This window comes from Trichechus manatus, unplaced genomic scaffold (assembly GCF_000243295.1).
Source record: "Trichechus manatus latirostris isolate Lorelei unplaced genomic scaffold, TriManLat1.0 scaffold00004, whole genome shotgun sequence".
Lineage (NCBI taxonomy): Eukaryota > Metazoa > Chordata > Mammalia > Sirenia > Trichechidae > Trichechus > Trichechus manatus.
In genome coordinates, this window is record NW_004443940.1 from 14,693,840 (window position 1) to 14,712,008 (window position 18,169).

Consider the following 18,169-nt stretch of genomic DNA (forward strand, 5'->3'; position numbering starts at 1 on the left):
TGTTTACTACTACAGAATTATTAAGAATTAGCTAAAAATTGAGTAAAGTTTGTTTTCCTACCACTGTGCTTATTTCTTTTCGATTTTCAGAAACTTTAGAATTACCTAAAAGAGCTTAGTGGGCTCTCTAGGGGAAGGCTGTCTCTCTCTCCGCTCTGGGGAAATGTTCTTGTCTCATTTCAGCTTCTGTTCCTAGGTTCCTCGCATGTGGCATGTATCTTCCCCTCCCTTTGTGTTGGCTTGCTTAATCTACTTTTATATCTCAAAAGAGATTGATTTAAAACGTACCTTTTCACTAATACTGCCTCGTTAACAACAAGGAGAACCCATTCCCAGATGGGATTGCAACCATAGGTATAGGGGTTAGGATTTACAACACATGTTTTTTGGGCCACAGTTCTATCCGTAATAGATATCTTCTGTGTAAGTATTTAGTCAATCAATTATTAATAGCTTTATATTTTACAAACACACATAAAAGATCTGTTTTTGCCAGTGTCTTGGTTACCTAGCACTGCTATAACAAAAATACCACAAGTGGGTGGCTTTAAAGAACAGAAATGTATTGTCTTGCATTTTTGGAGGCTCGGAGTCCAAATAGGGCATTGGCTGTAGGGGCAGGCTCCTCCTTGTCAGTAGTCCCAGATGGTCCTCGGCATTCCTTTATTTGTAGGAGAGTTCCACGTGGCCTCTTCCCCATGTGTGTCTCTCTTTCTGTATCTGTACTCCCGTTTGTAAGTTACTACTCAGGTGATTAGGTTTAAAGACCCCCCCTACTCTGGTATAACCTTGGGAACATAACAAAAGAAAACCCCTGCTCCTACACAGAGTCACATTCACAGGTACAGGGGTTAGAATTTCAGCATAGCTTTTTGGGGGACACAGTCCAAACCATAACAGCTGCCTTGCTTAAATTTAAGAGAGCAGTATATATATGTGACTTTATAAGGTTCTTGATCTATTTTAATACTTCTGTATAATTTAAATTGAATATGTAGGCATCTTCAGCTATTAAAAAAGGTAGTCCCTTCCAAAGGTATCCTCCCCCAAAGTGGGAAAATAAATGAGTTTCAAGTTGACAAAACGTTTATGAAAAAGAGTAATCTCTGAGTCAAAAGATGAGTCAAGAGGGCGAGGCTTGTTTTTTTTTTTTCCTCGTCCATCTGTTTTAAGGGAGTAGACCCTGAGGGTAGCAAAAATCGTTGATGAAAGTTGATGCCAAAAGTTGAAATTTGCTCTTCGATATTTAACTGGTGCCGAGTGCAGGTGTGTTGTGAATATACAGAAACCTTTAGAAATATTTAATGGTGCTGCCAGGATGGATTTGATCTGTTTTAGCCATCTGTGTAAGATATTGGTAAGTGCTCAGTTTGAAGAATTGAGACCAAGTTTCACAGTTTCATATTCTGCAACACATCTGGTCTACAGCACTGACAAGTAGACGTGCTGAGTAACAGCTTCTCGGTGACCCAAAACAAAACTGTTGGCATTGAGTGGATTCCATCTCAGCGACCCTATAGCACAGAGAAGAACTGCCCCATAGGGTTTCCAAGACTGTAATCTTTACGGAAGCAGACTGCCACATCTCTCTCCTGCGGAACGCCTGGTGGGTTCAAACCACAGACCTTTTTGCTTAGTAGCTGAGCTCTTTACCACTGCCCCACCAGGGCTTCATTTCTCGGTGACAGTAACTACCCAATAAGTCCCTTTGTTCCATACCTGGAGGAACTGTTTTTACCATTTGTTTTGAAAGCTGGCTTCTTAGAGCTTGGCTTTAAAAAATACACATGACATCATTGCTTTCCAATCCGACCATTTAAAAATACTCTGGATATTTAGGTAAAGTTTCTTCCAGTTGCTTAGCTAGGCTCAACTAGAGAGTAAGTACTGAGTCTTTGGTCTTTGTCTTACTCATCATTGTAATTCAAGCCGATAGGAAGGGAGAGAGAGAGAAGGAGGAAATAGGGTGGTTGGAGAACAGATACTGCCTCCTTTGTGTATACACTAGCTTATTAAAGGAGCTCAAGGGGAGCGTGGCTTTGTGGGGCATGTGTGAGTGGTGATGGCTTGAGAGGCTCTGTAGAGCTTGTTCTCTCCACATCACACTTCAGGGGCTTTTTAAGAAGCTAGCTATTTCAAGTTAGTGTAACCTCCAGCACATTGCTTCGTCTTTGAGGTGAGTTTTAGCTACTCATCTAGAACAGATGCTGACTATAACATTTTGTAAGTCATTTAGAGCAAAAAACAATATGTCCTCCTGTAAGGGCTTTTTAACAAGTAGATTAATGATATTAGAACTGCAGTTAATTACCCCCCTTTTTTAATTGAGTTCGAGTATATGATAATGGCAAGTTGTCTAGAGAGAAGAGAGGTTTGTTTTGTTTTTTACTTTTTTGGTAACTGCTTCTTAAAGCATAATCATTCTGATACTGAGTTGGTTGTCACAATTATAGAAAAGGTGATGCCATTATAAAGAATTCAGGATGTTTAAATTACATTGAAAGTAGAATTTTGTTTATGCAATTAAATGTAGTTATGGTTCTTAGCTGTTGAAGAAGTAGTGCCTTATTGTCTGGGATCTTAAAAGCTTGCAAGCGGCCATCTAAGATGCATCAGTTGGTCCCAACCACAGGGAGTAAAGGAGAATGAAGAACACCAAAGACACAAGGAAAGGATTAGCCCAAGAGACAGAAAGGGCTCCATAAACCAGAGACCTCATCAGTCTGAGACCAGAAGAACTAGATGGTGCCTGGCTACCACCAGTGACTGCCCTGACAGGGTACACAACAGAGAGTCCTGGATGGAGCAGGAGAAAGGTGGGGTGCAGAACTCAATTTCTAGTAAGAAGACCAGACTTAAAATGGTCTGACTGAGACTGGAGGAACCCCGGAAAGCATGGCCCCCAGATTCTGTATCAGCCCAGAACTAAAACAGTGTCCGAAGCCAACTCTTCAGACAGGTACTGGACTGGACTGTGGGACATAAAGTAATACTCATAAGGAGTGTGCCTCTTAGCTCAAGTAGATACAAGAGACTCAATAGGCATCTTCTGCCTGGAGATGACATGGGGAGGCAGAGAGGGTTAGGAGCTGGTTGAATGGACGTGGAGAATCGGGTGGAAAGGAGAAGTGTGCTGTCACAGTATGGGGAGAGCAGTTAGAGTCAAATAACAATGTATGTATAAATTTTTGTATGGGGAAAAATAAATAGGTAGTGCCTTATTGAATAAAAAGAAATGTTTTGGATACAGAGAGAAAATCATATATATATGCTACAACCCCTCTTCTGAATTTTGAATTATTTAATACATGCAAGGGAAAAAGTTTTCTTAAATTTGCACCAGGCCTGCCTGTCTGTGGAGAGGCCTTGGAAAGGGAAGAATGGAGCACGGGTAGGGAAAAGTTAAAGGACCCTAACTGGAGATGAGGAGCCCTAGTGGCACAGTGGTCAAGTGCTTGTCTGCTAACCACAAGGTCAGTAACGCGAACCCACCAACTACTCTGCACAAGAGAGATGTGGCTGTCTTCTGCCATAAAGATTTACAGTCTTGGAAACCCCATGGGGCAATTCTGCTCTGTCCTACAGGGTCGCTATGAGTCGGAATAGACTCAGCTCGTCGGCAGTGGGTTTAACTGGAGATAGGGTTAGTTGTCATCTGAGCCCACGGTTGCAGGAGCCTCGCAGTAGAGTGAAATCTGCTCTAGGCTCTTAGAGGCCGTGTCATGGCTGATCTTTGTATCCCCAGGTCCTAGCCCAATGGCTGGCACATAGTAGGTGTTCATTAAATGGTAGTGGAATTCACTGTCTAGCCATCCTCAGGGTTTTTAACTTTGCCTTTGTTTCAGAACATATGGACAGATTGGGATGGAAAACCAATAGAGGCTAAAGTTGAACTGTATTGTTTTAAGATTAATTGCCAGGACAAACACAGGTGAAAATGCTGAATGAACCAAGTCTGATAGATTATTTATGGTTTTAGGGAATAGCTAGTGAATAGCTGTCCTTCAAGGAGTGATGAAGGGAGGCCATTTCCTTCCATCTTGTCTGCCATCTTAAACGCATGGTATCCAAGATCTCTGTGCTTTTCTTTGTTAAGTCAGCAAAAAGAACGTGGAGCATCACAGTGGGAGGTTCTTATAGACCAGACCTGGAAATGGGGCACATCATTTTTGGTCAGATCCCAGTGACTAGAAGTCAGTCGCCTCACCACTCCAACTGAAGGGAGACTGGAAAATGTAATCATCTGTGTGTCCAAGAAGAATAGCTAGATTTGATGCACAGCCAGTCTCTGCCACATGAACTCAGTGACAGTGACTGTGTATACAATTAAGGAGTCTTTGGTTAGTTTTCCTGTTGCCACCAGGCATAGGACCCAATTTCTCCTGATGTGTATGTTCAGAGAAAATTGTATAGGCGTTTCATAGACAGAGTTCAGGGAAGGGCATTCCAAACGGGGTTTGTAAGGAAATGGAGACATAGAATTATATGCTGCTGCAGAATTGTAACAAGAACATTGTAGCTAAAGTAAAGGGCATGGGGGAGGAGATAAGATGGAAATTTCAGTTGAGGCTAAATACTGTCAAGGCCTTTAGACTTTTTAAATCTTGTTTGTGTTGGGAAGCCACTGGAAATTTTTAATCAGAGGAGCTAGTGATTTAGCTAAATTGGCTTTTGGAAAGATTACTTTTGGCAGCCTAAAGGAGGATGGGTTGAACTAAGTATATTTATTTTATGATTCATCTTTATTATTCTACAATATTCTTAATATTTCTTATTCATTCATCAAGACTGTGGAATGTTGTCTTTTTGATTGGTAGTTTTCTAGGTAACTGAAACATAATCCTTTAAGCACCTTAATTTCAATTTTATAATGGACAACTTTGTAAACTATTATACGTGTCCCAGCTTCAATAAATAGAACTTAATAGTTTGTATAAATATTATGGCACTACATTTCTGCCTTGCTCTTCTCAGTAATGATGCATTCTAGGGCTTCTTCTAAATGAAATGATCCTGACTCACCCACGTACTTGTTGGTGGGAAACGACCTTCTTTTCCACTCCTACTCTGTTATGTTATTGTTCAAGGTTTTCTCATCACCTTTTCTGGTCTGTGGTTGTAAACTAAGACAGAACTAATGATTGCTAGAAGAAAATGGTTAAGTAATCCTTGGTTTATACGTAACATTAAGGCAAACATGGAGGAGAGAGGGTATGGCTTCAGTAAAATCTGTGAACTTTGAGAAACTGTTTTGAGTGGTTGCCAACTGGTGTTTGATTAGATGTGGAGTTTTACTTTAAGTACTGATGGTATTTTGAACAGTGAGTTTTAAATCTGTAACTTTGAATACTCGCTTAAAACAATTATTGAGCACCTATTATGTGCAAGGTACAGAATACTGATGAAAAAGTCATGGACTCTGCCCTAAAGTGGAGGAGACATGTAAATAAATAGGTAAAACAGCATTTGTGCGTCTTCTATTACTTTTTTTTTTAATCCTCCAAGAGTGAGGATATCTAATTTCATAATAGGGAAATCTTGGGAAAATAAGAGTTATTTCAACAGTTTGCTTTTTATCATCTATATCATCAAAAAAGAAATACTCTTTTTATTTTGCTTTTAGAAGAGAAGAATAAAATGTTTTATGCAGTTGATGTGTTCATGAAATGTATTTTTGAATTTTCGATTGTGTTATAAATATATGCTTATGTATTTCGTTGTTTAAAGCATTGTTTAGATGAGTCTTTCATTAAATCAATGTGAAGGCATTTCTGCTATAGTGCAATAAATGTGTTCCTGAAAAACCTCACATGCTGCAGAAATCACGTATCTGGGGAAAATATGCATCAGGAGACCACTCAAATTCTGCAGCTTTGTAACAGTACTAACAGAAACAATACTGATCTTAACAATATTAGCATAATTTACCTCTGGCGTTTATCTCACACATAGTTGGTCACTTAAGAGTCTTAACACCTTTGAGCTTGTATTTCTTATTTTGAAATATAGGTTCTTGAGGGCATTTGCTTCAGTAGAGACTAGTTTTGTAAAAATTAAGTAATAAAGCAGGGTATAGCTGCCTTAATTGATTGTTCTTTTGGGGAGATATCGTTAAAACAATAGAAATTGTCTTTGCAACTTGGTCTCCTGATATTTTTATCAGATGACATAGTAATATTGGAAAGCTTAGAAGTTCTTGAAGCCACTGAATTTGCAGTTTTCTGGAAAGGAAGACACTTTGTTTTCACCTTTATTCTTAAGATCTTCATATACTATGAAGACTTTAATTTGAGAAAACTAGCTTCTGATCCTTCAAAACATACCGGGGAAAATCGTCACTATGAACCAATGAAATTTCCATGCTCTGTTGACATCACTCTCTTCTTTATTATTTGCATGTGAACTAATTCATATTACAGCAACATCTTGTAGCTGTACAGTGTGTACCTAACTAGTGCAGATAATTACGGTTCTCATTCAATTTTAATTAATATTTTAAAAACATATAATCTTTAAATTCTCACAGTGACAATGGCACAAATGGTCCAAACAGTTTGCAGTCTCAGTCTCTAATATGTGGCCCATAGTACATATTTACTCATGGGTAATGTAATATTTGACTTAATTTTGTTTTAAAAAGTTGGTGGTCTCCTAGTATATTTAATCCTTTGTCATATTTATAAGTATTATTTCTGTTAAGCCATGATAAAAATTGTTTATGTGAATAAGTCTGATGCTATCATAAAAGATTGAAAGAAGTGACATAATGTAGGAGAAAATGACTTAAAACCTTTTACAAGAATGCATATGGTAAGAGGTCTGATACGGAATTTTTATAGAGTACTTGCAAATTAATGCAAACATTTCTTCTTAGGTTGTTTAGTTATTTTTCCCCCTTATTAAATAAACATTGAGTGAATTTTGTTAGCTGTGTTTTTGTTTATTTACAAAAAGTAAAAGCTGTGTTTTATTTGTACACACTTGGAAAGGAACATCTCTGGGAGAATATTAAAGAAACTGGTAACACTGCCTCTGAAGAGGGATAATTGGGTATCTGGGAGATGGGGTGGGAGGGGGTCTTTGAATTTTGAACAGTGTTCAAGCCATGCTCAAATCTTGAACCATGAACTCTTCAGAAATAAAGTAACAAGACAGGGGCTTTTGTGCAGAACAGAAATTGATTTAGCCTGTCTACTAGGAATCCATGTGACCTCTGTGATCAGCTTAGTATTATCAGTCCTGTCTTATCTGTGTACTCAGCATACAGTGGGTGTGTGTTATGGCAGGCGCAGCAAAACAAAAAGGTAACCAAATTAAAATATTTATGGTGTACTTTCTCTGTGGTTGTAAGAAATTAGACGACACTATATAACTTTTAATCAAATTTAGAAATTAAACTACTGGATAACTGCTGTTTTTTTCTTGTAACCATCATAAAATCATTTTGTAAATCTTGCTACCCTTTTTGTTTGTTTTTAGTTGATGCTGATGAGATCAAAAGGCTAGGAAAGAGATTTAAGAAGCTTGATTTGGACAATTCTGGTTCTTTGAGTGTGGAAGAGTTTATGTCCTTGCCTGAGTTACAACAGAATCCTTTAGTACAGCGAGTAATAGATATATTTGACACAGATGGGAATGGAGAAGTAGACTTTAAAGGTAAGAAAGTAGTTTTTTTTTAGTTAAAAAAAAAAACAACCCACAAGTTAGATAACTTGTGAGTAGTCTTATATCTCTGTGTACAAAAATGTCTGAAAAATTTTGTTTTTCTTAAGTGTCTTTATGTTCTTGGTGATCTTATAATAATAGATTGTTAGTAAACTTCATAATCTGTGGTATGTGAACCTTAATGAGCTAAGATCCTTTAAATTTTGGATCAAGTTATCCTTTAATCTAAATTACAATATTAGAAGCTGCATTTTTTAAACTTTAAGAATGAGACTTTTACTAAGTCAGCAATAGAAAACTAAACTGCAGCAGGAAGAATGTGTGCATTACCATAGAACAGGATTAATTTAATCTGGATTTTACAAAGACACTCAGTAACACATTTGCTAATACTAACATGATACAAAATTTTATTTTTGATTGTATACTTTAAAGTAAATAAATGTTTCATTTCACTATAGAATTGTCAACAGACTCGGTAATTTTAGTGTAGAAACTAAATTATAAGTGAAGGAATCTGAAACTGACTATGATGTAGTGTTTAGCAGGCAATGAAGAAAAATGACCATTTGTCATGAAGTCTCTTAACAGTTTATGTAAATAATTCAGAATTTTTGGAACCAGAAATTCAAAATTACTTTTATTCTGGCAGAACAACTTACAACCTTTTTTTTTAAAGTCCCTTTTCATAGTCATATTCTGAAAAGAAAGTTAACTAGTTTAAAAAATATGTTTTGTTTATTTTGTTTTTGTAGTAGACTGTGCTGTCAGTAATGAATATTTGTTCAAATTGATTGGACCATAGAGACTCCAGGTTCAAATTAAAAAATATATAGAACCTTGTTTATTGAAGGTTTAAAATTTGACATTTTCCATTTCGACTCCTTGGCAATGGATTTGGTAGTAGCATTTTCTTTTTGCAGAAACAAAGTATCCTTTTGTGGGTATGTAAGGTAAACATTGTTTTTCTGTGTAAAACATTGAAACTTCTGATTTGTAAACGTTTTCTACTCTTATGCAGAATTCATTGAGGGAGTCTCTCAGTTCAGTGTCAAAGGAGATAAGGAGCAGAAGTTGAGGTGTAAGTATTTTTCTTCACTGAGTTCATCTTCCCGGTACACCACCACCCCATCCTGCATTGTAACCTTCTTTTAAAATATTCCAAAAGTTGTCTTTTATTCCAGATATTTAGTAGACATAAGAGAAATTTTATATTCTAGTGAAAATCCTTTCAGGACACTTGCAAATAGGATTTTTAATAATATGTCGTTGTTGGTATTTGTTGGATTGAGGTAAAATAGAATTGTCTTCTACTGAAAATAGCTGTATGAAATGCATATATGACTTGTATAAGAGATTTTCTAATGAAAGTGAGAAGTGTTCTAATGTGATTAGGTTAACTTGGCTTATATACATTGGGGCCCTGGTGGTGCAGTGGTTAAGAGCTCAGCTGCTAACCAAAAGGTCAACAGTGCGAATCCACCAGCAGCCGCTCCTTGGAAGCCCTCTGGGGCACTTCTCTTGTAGGGTCGCCGTGAGTCAGAATCGACTCAGCGGCAACAGGTGTTTTTGTTTGTTTGTTTATTCGGAAATATATTTAGCCAGGAGGGTCAATACTTGTTTTCTGTAAGCAGCCTGTATTATAGTGAACATCTGAAACCTTTTTAAACTGTTAAGATCTTAACCAGAAAGACATTTATTCAGTAAAAGTTCTCTGAGGCTGGAACATATGCAAATAAACCCTTGATATACGTGAGAATAATAGAAATAACAGTTGCTAACTTTTATTGAGGTTTATTTATTTTTGGCCATATTTTTATTTACTGCATGTACCATAAACATATAATACACACTACCAAAAAAAAAAAAAAACTTAAAAAAATTTAACTGTCAAGAAAGCATATAGTGTTATAATACAGTGGCACATGTCTGTATTTTATTTCAGATTGGTTTGCTTATTTGAAACCATTAATAGTGAAATGTTACTTGAGAATAATTAAAAATTACCTGTCTGCATTATTAACAGTAAGCAAGCAGTTCCAGCAAATTAATAAGAATTAACCATGTCGAATATTAGTATCCAGAAAACATGCTTTGTTCTGTGACAGTGTACATATTATTGAGGTTTTTGCTGTGTATTAGACACTGTTCTAAACACTTCATATGTGTTCCCTCATTTATGTACTCTTTACAAGAACCAAGGGCCAAGGGGTTGGAACTGCTCCTGTCGCCAGGTTTATTGATGCAGAAACCGAAGCTTCAAGGTTGAGTAACTTACCCAGGCAGTCTTGACTCCATAGCCCATACTGCCCCTAAGAGTGACTTCTTTGTTTAGGAAGGAGCCATCGTCGTAGTCTTAATTCTTATTGCTTTCTGTCTCATTGAAAATATTCCTTTGTGATTGCCTGTAATTACCGTTGATTTTCCTTTTTTTTTTTTAGTTGCTTTCCGTATCTATGACATGGATAAAGATGGCTATATTTCCAATGGGGAACTCTTCCAGGTGCTGAAGATGATGGTGGGGAACAATCTGAAAGATACACAGTTACAGCAAATTGTAGACAAAACCATAATAAATGCAGATAAGGATGGAGATGGAAGAATATCCTTTGAAGAATTCTGTGCTGTAAGTACAAAAGAGCTGGTTCTTCATTAGTTATGTTTTAAAAAAGATATTTTAAAAACTACTTAATAGAGATATCCTTATGGGTATTTTGCCTTAAAATGTGTGTATTTGATTTCCCCTAATTATCCCGTATTCAAAGTTTTGAAATGTGTTCTTTGTAGCTGTTGCTAGTAATTAACAATTATTATTCTCAAAAATTAATAATTTCAGTCTTTGACAAAATGGAACAAAAATGGTACTAGTGACTTTCACTTTTTGTTGGGAGTCTCCCATCTTACAAATAACTTATATTCTTAAGGTTCATTTAAAAGTAAACATGTTTAAAAATACTTCTACGGGAAACGTGTACGTGAGTTTCGGCTAGGGACACCAGAAACTTGGCTTTATGGAACAGCAGAAATGGGAAGTCCCTATACATCCTAAATCCACCTGCCAGGCAATGTAAATGGTGATTTTTCTCCCCATCTTTTCCAAGCTATTGATGGCTACTTGTATTCTGGGGCAAGGGCTCTGTGCAGAGGCAAGGGCTACAGTTACAGAACCAAAACCAAAAATACCAAACCCGTTGCTGGCAAGTCGATTCCGACTCATAGTGACCCTATAGGACAGAGTAGAACTGCCCCCTAGGGTTTCCAGGGAGTGGCTGGTGGATTCAAACTGTTGACCTTTTGGTTAGCAGCCGAGCTCTTAACCACTGAGCCAGTTACAGAGGGCCCCAGAAAACTAACTGTGGGTGGAAACTAAACACAGCTCAAGCCCATAACTTTGGCCCCATTGAATCTTTTTGTTCTGACTTCTCAAACCATAGAATATGCCAAGAAACTTTTGCAATTACAACAGTGGGAAAGTTGTTTTAAATAATTGCCTACTACATAATTCAGTTGCTGTGGAGTTGACTCCAACTCATGGCAACCCCGTATGTGTCAGAGTAGAAATGTGCTTCATAGGGTTTTCAATGGCTGGTTTGTAGATCATTTCAGGCCTTTTTCCAAGGTTCCTCTGGGTAAACTCAAACCTCCAACTTTCCTGTTAGCAGCTGAGCACTTTAACCATTTACACTAACCAGGGACCCCACAAACTATATAGCTACTTACAGATTTCATAGTACTTAACCTATACAAATAAATCTTATAAATGATTAGTGACAGGATTAAAGTTGTTGGATTGAACACATGTGCTTATCTTTGTTTCCTCCCAAAACCCCAATAAAATGAAATAAAAAGAAAAGCTTATAAACTAACAAGGAGAGTATGAACAGCAGCAAAGACAGCAACTAAATTTTGGTAACTCATAAAGGTTAGTGGTTAACCAGCTTAGCAGACAGGAGAATTCTTAAGCTGTCAGCTTTGCAAGCTGAGAAGCAGCCTGGTTTATAATGCAGAAACCCTGAAAGTCTCAGAATTCGAGGGCAAAAGGTAACTCTGGAAGTGGGGTTGAAGGTCAGGCTTAAAACAGGAGGATTTGGTTTAAAGTCTGTTGAAGAAGCAGTTAGAACACTGCTGCTCCACTCTTCTAGTCTGCTCAACTGGACAGCTATCTCCTGCAGCTTAGCAGGAGATTGGGGCAGGAGAAATAGTCTCTAGGCTGGAAAAAGGAGGTAGAGTTGTGGAGAGGGTATCAGAGAAGTAAGTATACATCTTTTGCATGTTGACACCTCCAGCCTTCTTCCTTGACCTGAAATCCTGACAGCTCGACTTATACTCTCCAGGAAAGAATTGGAAGAGCCTCTTGGGGTAATCTCATCTCCTCAAAGAAATGGTCCCACCAGATCACCCGTAGTGTAGCCTGAGTCAGCAGTCTCACCATACACGCAGAGATACCAGTGTCCTTTCCACAGAAGCAAAGAGCCAGGGATCGCCAGACATTTGCGGAAAACCTTAGAGTATAGGTATGAAACCAGTCCCACAAAGGAAAGAGTCTTGGAAGAAATAGATTATGCAAGGCTAGTAAAAACCTTAAGAGCAAAACAAAAGCCTATCATTATTATTTGGGGGGATATAATATATTGAATCCTTTAACAAAAATTGGATAATATATAAAAGAGCTCTTGGAAATTAAATTTAGAGATCCAGTCTAGGAGGTCTAACACCTGAATGATAGGAGTTCCAGAAAGAAAATGGAGGGAAGGAAATCATCATAGATGATTCAAAAAAATAACTCAGCCAAATGAAATGAGTTTCCAGATTAAAAAGATTTACCAAGTGTCCAGCATAGTACATAAAAATGGTCTGCACTAAGCCACATTGTCAAGAAATTTCAAAACAGTGGGAACGAAAGGATTGTTCTGCAGACATCTAAAGAGCAGTGTGGGGCTGCAGCAAGCGGGCCACTCATCCAAAGAAAGACTCAAGAATTGTAATGGCCCCAGGTGTCTCAGTAGCAGAGTTGGAAACTTGAATGCAGTGGAGCGTTGCCTTTGGAATTCTGAGGGAAAATTGTTTCCAACCTCGAATTCTCTACAAACTATCAAACTTAATAGAAGAAAGACATTTTCAGGTATACCAGGCCTCCCTTTTTCACGAACTACTGGAGGATGTGCTGTCACTGTAATAAGGCCGTAAATCAAGAAAGATGATCCAGGAAGCAGAGGGCCCAACATGAGAGAGAAATCTCCAGGGTGGCAGGCCTAGAGAGCACACAGCCCAGTTAAGAGCAGATTGGAAGGCTCTGGGAGTGATACCTTCAAGACAATAAAATTGATAGAACTGCCTATTATATTTGAATGTGTTTAGAAAGAAGAAAATCGGGGTAGAATTAATGAAAAATACACAGAACAGCTAGCAAAGGAAAAGATTGGATAGTTACTAACTGTAACAAAACAAATGTTCAGGAAGGGAAGATCATAGTTTGCAACCCCGTTCAGCTGTAAATAGTATTTTATAATTGTTTATAATGATGTAAAATGCTGAATTTCTGTCTAATCAAAATAAGGATATAACTATGTTGGAAAGGTTGGGGGATGGAAGGGGCCAGAGAGGAGTTTTAGTAATGGTCTGGGTGCTAGTAACTCGTGTTCACTTTTTGAAAAAATTGTGTACTTTTCTTTTGTATGTTGTACTTACTAAAATATATCTCCCCCAAATAGTATAGATGATTATACTTTTACATTAACATGTCAGTATCACTGGGGTGCCTGTAACAACTCTACACATATTTGATTCCATGAAAAAATAATGTGCAGAAATTTTCATTCATTTGGTACTTAATACCTTCTAGAATAGACAGTGTCCATATTTGATTTTTGAGGACAACTTCATAGTAACATCTGGTTGTCATTTAATATTTAACAACTAAAGCAGGGGTCAGCAAACTGCAGAGCAGGCCAGATCCTGCCCAAGGTCTGTTTTTTTATGTCTTTGAGCTGAGAATAATTTTTACGTTTTGAAGTATTATTTAAAAAAAAAAAGAAGAAGAAACTGCCAGAGAAGCCATATTCAGCCCACAAAACCTACAATTTGTACTCTTTGGCCCTTTGTAGAAGTAGTTTGCTGATCCCTGTACTAGAGTGCAAAAATAAAATGCCTGCTAGCCTGTGAGAAAGTAGCCATGAACATTCTAACTGCAAGCAACTGAAGTGTTCAAAAAAAAAAATCTGGCATCTGAAAATTCTTATAGTAGTACGTTTTTAAAATGACAGTTTCAGTCAGGTTGTTAGACTAGTAAAAACAAATTTCTCAAATATTGCTACGCTTGATTTGTTTCCATCTGTTGCAGGTTGTAGGTGGCCTAGATATCCACAAAAAGATGGTGGTAGATGTGTGACTCTTTTTTAAAGAGCACCACCCAACACTTTTGCTTTCTTCTCCATCTCTGAAGATCTGCTCAAGACGTCCAGCAATGCTCTCTGTGTATTTAAATGGAAGTATTTTTCTCTGTGAAGCCACATTTTCCAACATGAGCCTCATGAAGCCAACTAAGTGTTATTGAACTCTTACTCTCTCAATAACTCAGTGTAGCACTTTATAGAAGGACAGCAAGATGACAAGAGCATATCAATGTGGTGGAGAAAGGGAAGGGGTTGGCTTTTTAATTTATTTTCTTCATCTTTTATAACAAGAAAGTATCTATATATATATATGTAAATATTTATATATAGATATATGTAGCTTTCTATATATGTAGTAGGTTGGCTTTAATTTAATATACTTGATTCAGAAACAAAATGATAGAGTACAGAAGTGCCAAGCAGAACATAAAAAGTTCAAAAACGTGGATATGTACATCCTTACTTTTATTTCACACAGTTTTATATATAGATAGAAGATTGTACAATTTGAGCCGGGTGTTAGGCCAGCTAGCTTCTTTTTCCTGTACTTTCTCCTTTGAGAGATTGACAAAGCATTTGTTAATGTCCTATTATTTACCTTAATTACCTTCTTTTGTAACAAAGGCGTCTGTAACTTTATACCTATGACTATATTTCCAGGGACTACATCTCATTGCTAAGCAGCAGCTTTTAATATATTTCTGCTTGAGGAGAACGTATAGTTCAGTGCTATTGCCAAGAGCTAGTTCTTGTGTTCATATAGTGACTGCATAATGCTTATGGCTGCTTCATTCTGTTACTTCGTAACTAGGAGCTGTTACATTTATGAAATGTCCCTGAGTAAATGTAAGCTATCAGTCATGATGACTGTTTTATACCCGAAGACCAGAAGGCAACCATGATTTATCTTATGTATCACTTAATGAAGAGTTCCTGAAGTAATCATGTAACTGCTTAGGGTGTCCATTTGTTTCATTACACCGTTAAATGACTTGTCATTAAACTCACGTTTGAACCGGAAATTTCCCTTCTGTATTTCAAAAGATTTGCATCTAATCTAAATAACTGGTGATATTTAATGTGCATGTATCTATCTGAACATCCACACATACTTGTGATTTAAATGGGAGAAACGTTGCTCATCTGTATGCCAGAGAAGAGCAAACTTTTATCCATATTTATACCTCTTAAATTTCTTTACCACAAAGCATAGAGAGTGCATGATGGTTTTCTTTCTTGATTTGCCCATAGAATTTATAATGGATGATAACTTAGTAAATTTGTGTGATATAAAAGTAGTGTATCATGTTCCACCACTTGATATTATATCCCTTCCCTTTTCTGCGAAGGTACTATTGGCTGAAAGAAAAAATATTTTTGGTAGCTTTTTAGGATAGTAGTCTTTCCCTGTGTAGTTTTTCAGTAAAAACTGGTTTTCTAATCATGAGTAGGAAAGGGCAGGTTGAGTCCAGGTGAATGCATCTTCCATTGAGCACACCTGCCTGCCATCGCTGTTCCTTCAACTGAGTGCTGCACATCATGGGCTCTGTCTGTGAGAGAAAAATCCCGGTGCTTGGCGTCCTTGCATGCCATGGAGTTTTGCATGTAGATCGATTTCAAATGTACCTCTTGTTTACATAATTTGCATAATTTAAAAAGATAATGTTGCCAAACTTCGGAAATGTTAATGTTCAAACTGAAAATCTCCACTACATGTAACTTTCTTCCTCTGGGTCAGTACGTGGCTTATAATCCCAGCCAGCGGTTTGATCGGTTCCTGTGTCAACTGCCATGTGCTCTGCTTCAAGGGGGAACTCGTCTTTTGTGAATTTTTTGTACATAAGTATTTGTTACAGATATTTTAGCAAATGCTTTCTATTTCTCTTGCTTGTGCATATCTTGGCTGGCGTTACAGAAAATAGTGCAAACATTATTTCCTTACTGGGGAATGAGGGTTTTTTTTTTTTTTTTTTTTTTTTAAGTTTGTGTGTGTGGGGATGGGGGAGGGGATGGTTTATGTTGAATGTTTAGTTTTTCTTCTGCATGATATATCATGTTGTGGGATCTTTAGAAAACTTCATACTGTATGAATAAAAAAATAAAATATTTGAAACTTGCTTGAATGTGTTCACAGTGGTCTTTGGTGGGCTTCCAGTCAGTAAGATGGTCTTAATCGGTTTGTTTTTTTTTTTTAACTCTGATAAGTCCATGTTTGATCTCTGAGTATAAGTCATGGGTAAAAGAAATCTGCTTTATGACGGGGTGAAAACAAGTCATTACAATCACCTACAAAGCCCTATAGCACTCCCTCCATTCCCACCCTCAACCCCCCCAGGGCCTTTGGCAGTATCCTTTCCTGCATTAGATATCCAAACAGCTAATGCTTTGTTCAGAAGTGTTCCCGGTTCACCAGGAACTCTCCGGGCCACCCGATTTAGAAATATATATACAACCTGAGTCCTCTTTGCCCTGCTCCGTTTTACTTCATTGATAGCATGTATCTTTTTCTAACATAATTGACTTATCTGTGCCCCAGCTGTTGAAATAAAATGAATGAAAGCTCCATGCGGGTAGTGATTTTTGTCTCTGGTTCCCCGACCACCTCAGTTATCTACAACACTGCCTTCTCACGTTTACACAGTAAATATTTAATAAGTGAATTGGGTGATGCGTGACACTCTGTAAAGTACAGCTTCTGATTTTATAGTAGATGCTGTTGAGTACTTGGTCCCTTAAGAGACTGCCTTGTCATAAAAGGACAAAATTAGTATTGTTTGTTTGTCATTTAACAGCTTTGTAGAGTTCCTCCTACCTGCCAGCAGTATAGTAGGTACTTGAGATACTTCTGACAGGTAAATGGCATTCTTGGCCCAGGTGAATTCTGGGCTGTTGGGGTGTTTATACCCAGAACACTCACATTTCAGGCATGCACTGGTTATGAGATACCATCCATGGACTCTGGTTCCTTCAACTATCAGCGATACAGATTTGTTAAGCCGAAGCAAGTAGATAACGTTTAAATCCTTAGTCTTCCTTTCTTTACCTAGTTCTAATGGTTTTAGAGTAGACAGGATACTAAAAGAAGAATCTGCTTTTCTGGATAGTTTTCCAGGCCTTTTTCCACAAAGAAATGTTGTTCAAGCTCATCTATGTCTTGAACTATTAACTCTTAGTCTTCAGAAACTCCCAGATGCTCAAAAATCTCTCATTGAATTAGCTAACGTTTAAGCTAAAGTCCATTGCCACTTGAACCTCTTTCCCTTGGGCATTAAAATCTATCAGCTAACTACTCCTTGCCACATGAAGAAGCTAATCAGCTCAAATTAGTCCTTGCTCTCAAGGAGCCCTGGTGATGCAGTGATTAAGAGCTTGGGTGCTAACCGAAAGGTCAGCAGTTCGAATCCCCTAGGTGCTCCTTGGAAACCCTATGGGGCAGTTCTACTCTGTCCTATAGGGTTGCTCTAGAGTCGGAATCAACTTGACAGCAACAGGTTTTGCTCTCAGACCTCTTGAAGACTTTCTTTGACCAAATGAGTAACATTTGCACAAGCATTTTGCCAGTTGTAGGATGATTACGTACCTTGTCACTGTATGCTTTTAATAATCTTAACGATAAGCATGCTGTCCCCATCTTAACGTGTCTCTAGGTTCAGGAAAATTAGGTCATTCCCAGATACTCAATGAACATGAGTTTTCTTTCCTACCAACCTGGTTATGAGACTATGAACCGTGGAAGTGGGAACCCAAGTCTTCTGGAATGGCTTGGAGGAAACCTCAGGGTCTCCTTATCAGCCACTGAATACCCAGGAAGATGCTCTTTTCCCTCAGACCCATCCTCCAGGCAGTGTCCAACTTTAATAACCAATACGTAAGTGAACTGTTGTCAATAATTTTACTAGACAGTATCCAAAGAGGCTGTAGGGGTGGCAGAATACAATATGAGAAACACCACAGAAACATGAGTAAGTATGGAAAAGGTTTGAGGTAAATCTTCTGTGTCTAAGCCTTAAGGCTCTATAGAAGTTATTTGATGGAGGTTGTTGAGGTCAACTTCCAATGCAATGTAACCAGATTTCATTACCCCTATTCCTCCTTCAAAAAACCAAACCCAC

At 37.7% G+C, this 18,169-nt stretch overlaps 1 protein-coding gene across 4 annotated transcripts in view; it reads left to right on the top strand.

Annotated features, from left to right (window-relative positions):
* PPP3R1 (protein phosphatase 3 regulatory subunit B, alpha) overlaps nucleotides 1-16,174 on the top strand; it is a 71,216-nt gene extending 55,042 nt beyond the window's left edge. For all 4 annotated transcript variants that reach the window (XM_023733169.1, XM_023733160.1, XM_004369255.2 and 1 more), the window contains exons 3-6: nucleotides 7,480-7,656; nucleotides 8,687-8,746; nucleotides 10,107-10,291; nucleotides 14,006-16,174. In XM_023733169.1, the coding sequence (XP_023588937.1) occupies nucleotides 7,480-7,656; nucleotides 8,687-8,746; nucleotides 10,107-10,291; nucleotides 14,006-14,053 (470 nt within the window). In that variant the 3' untranslated portion in view covers nucleotides 14,054-16,174. The remainder of the gene's footprint in view (nucleotides 1-7,479; nucleotides 7,657-8,686; nucleotides 8,747-10,106; nucleotides 10,292-14,005) is intronic.
* The last annotated feature ends 1,995 nt before the right edge of the window (nucleotides 16,175-18,169 follow it).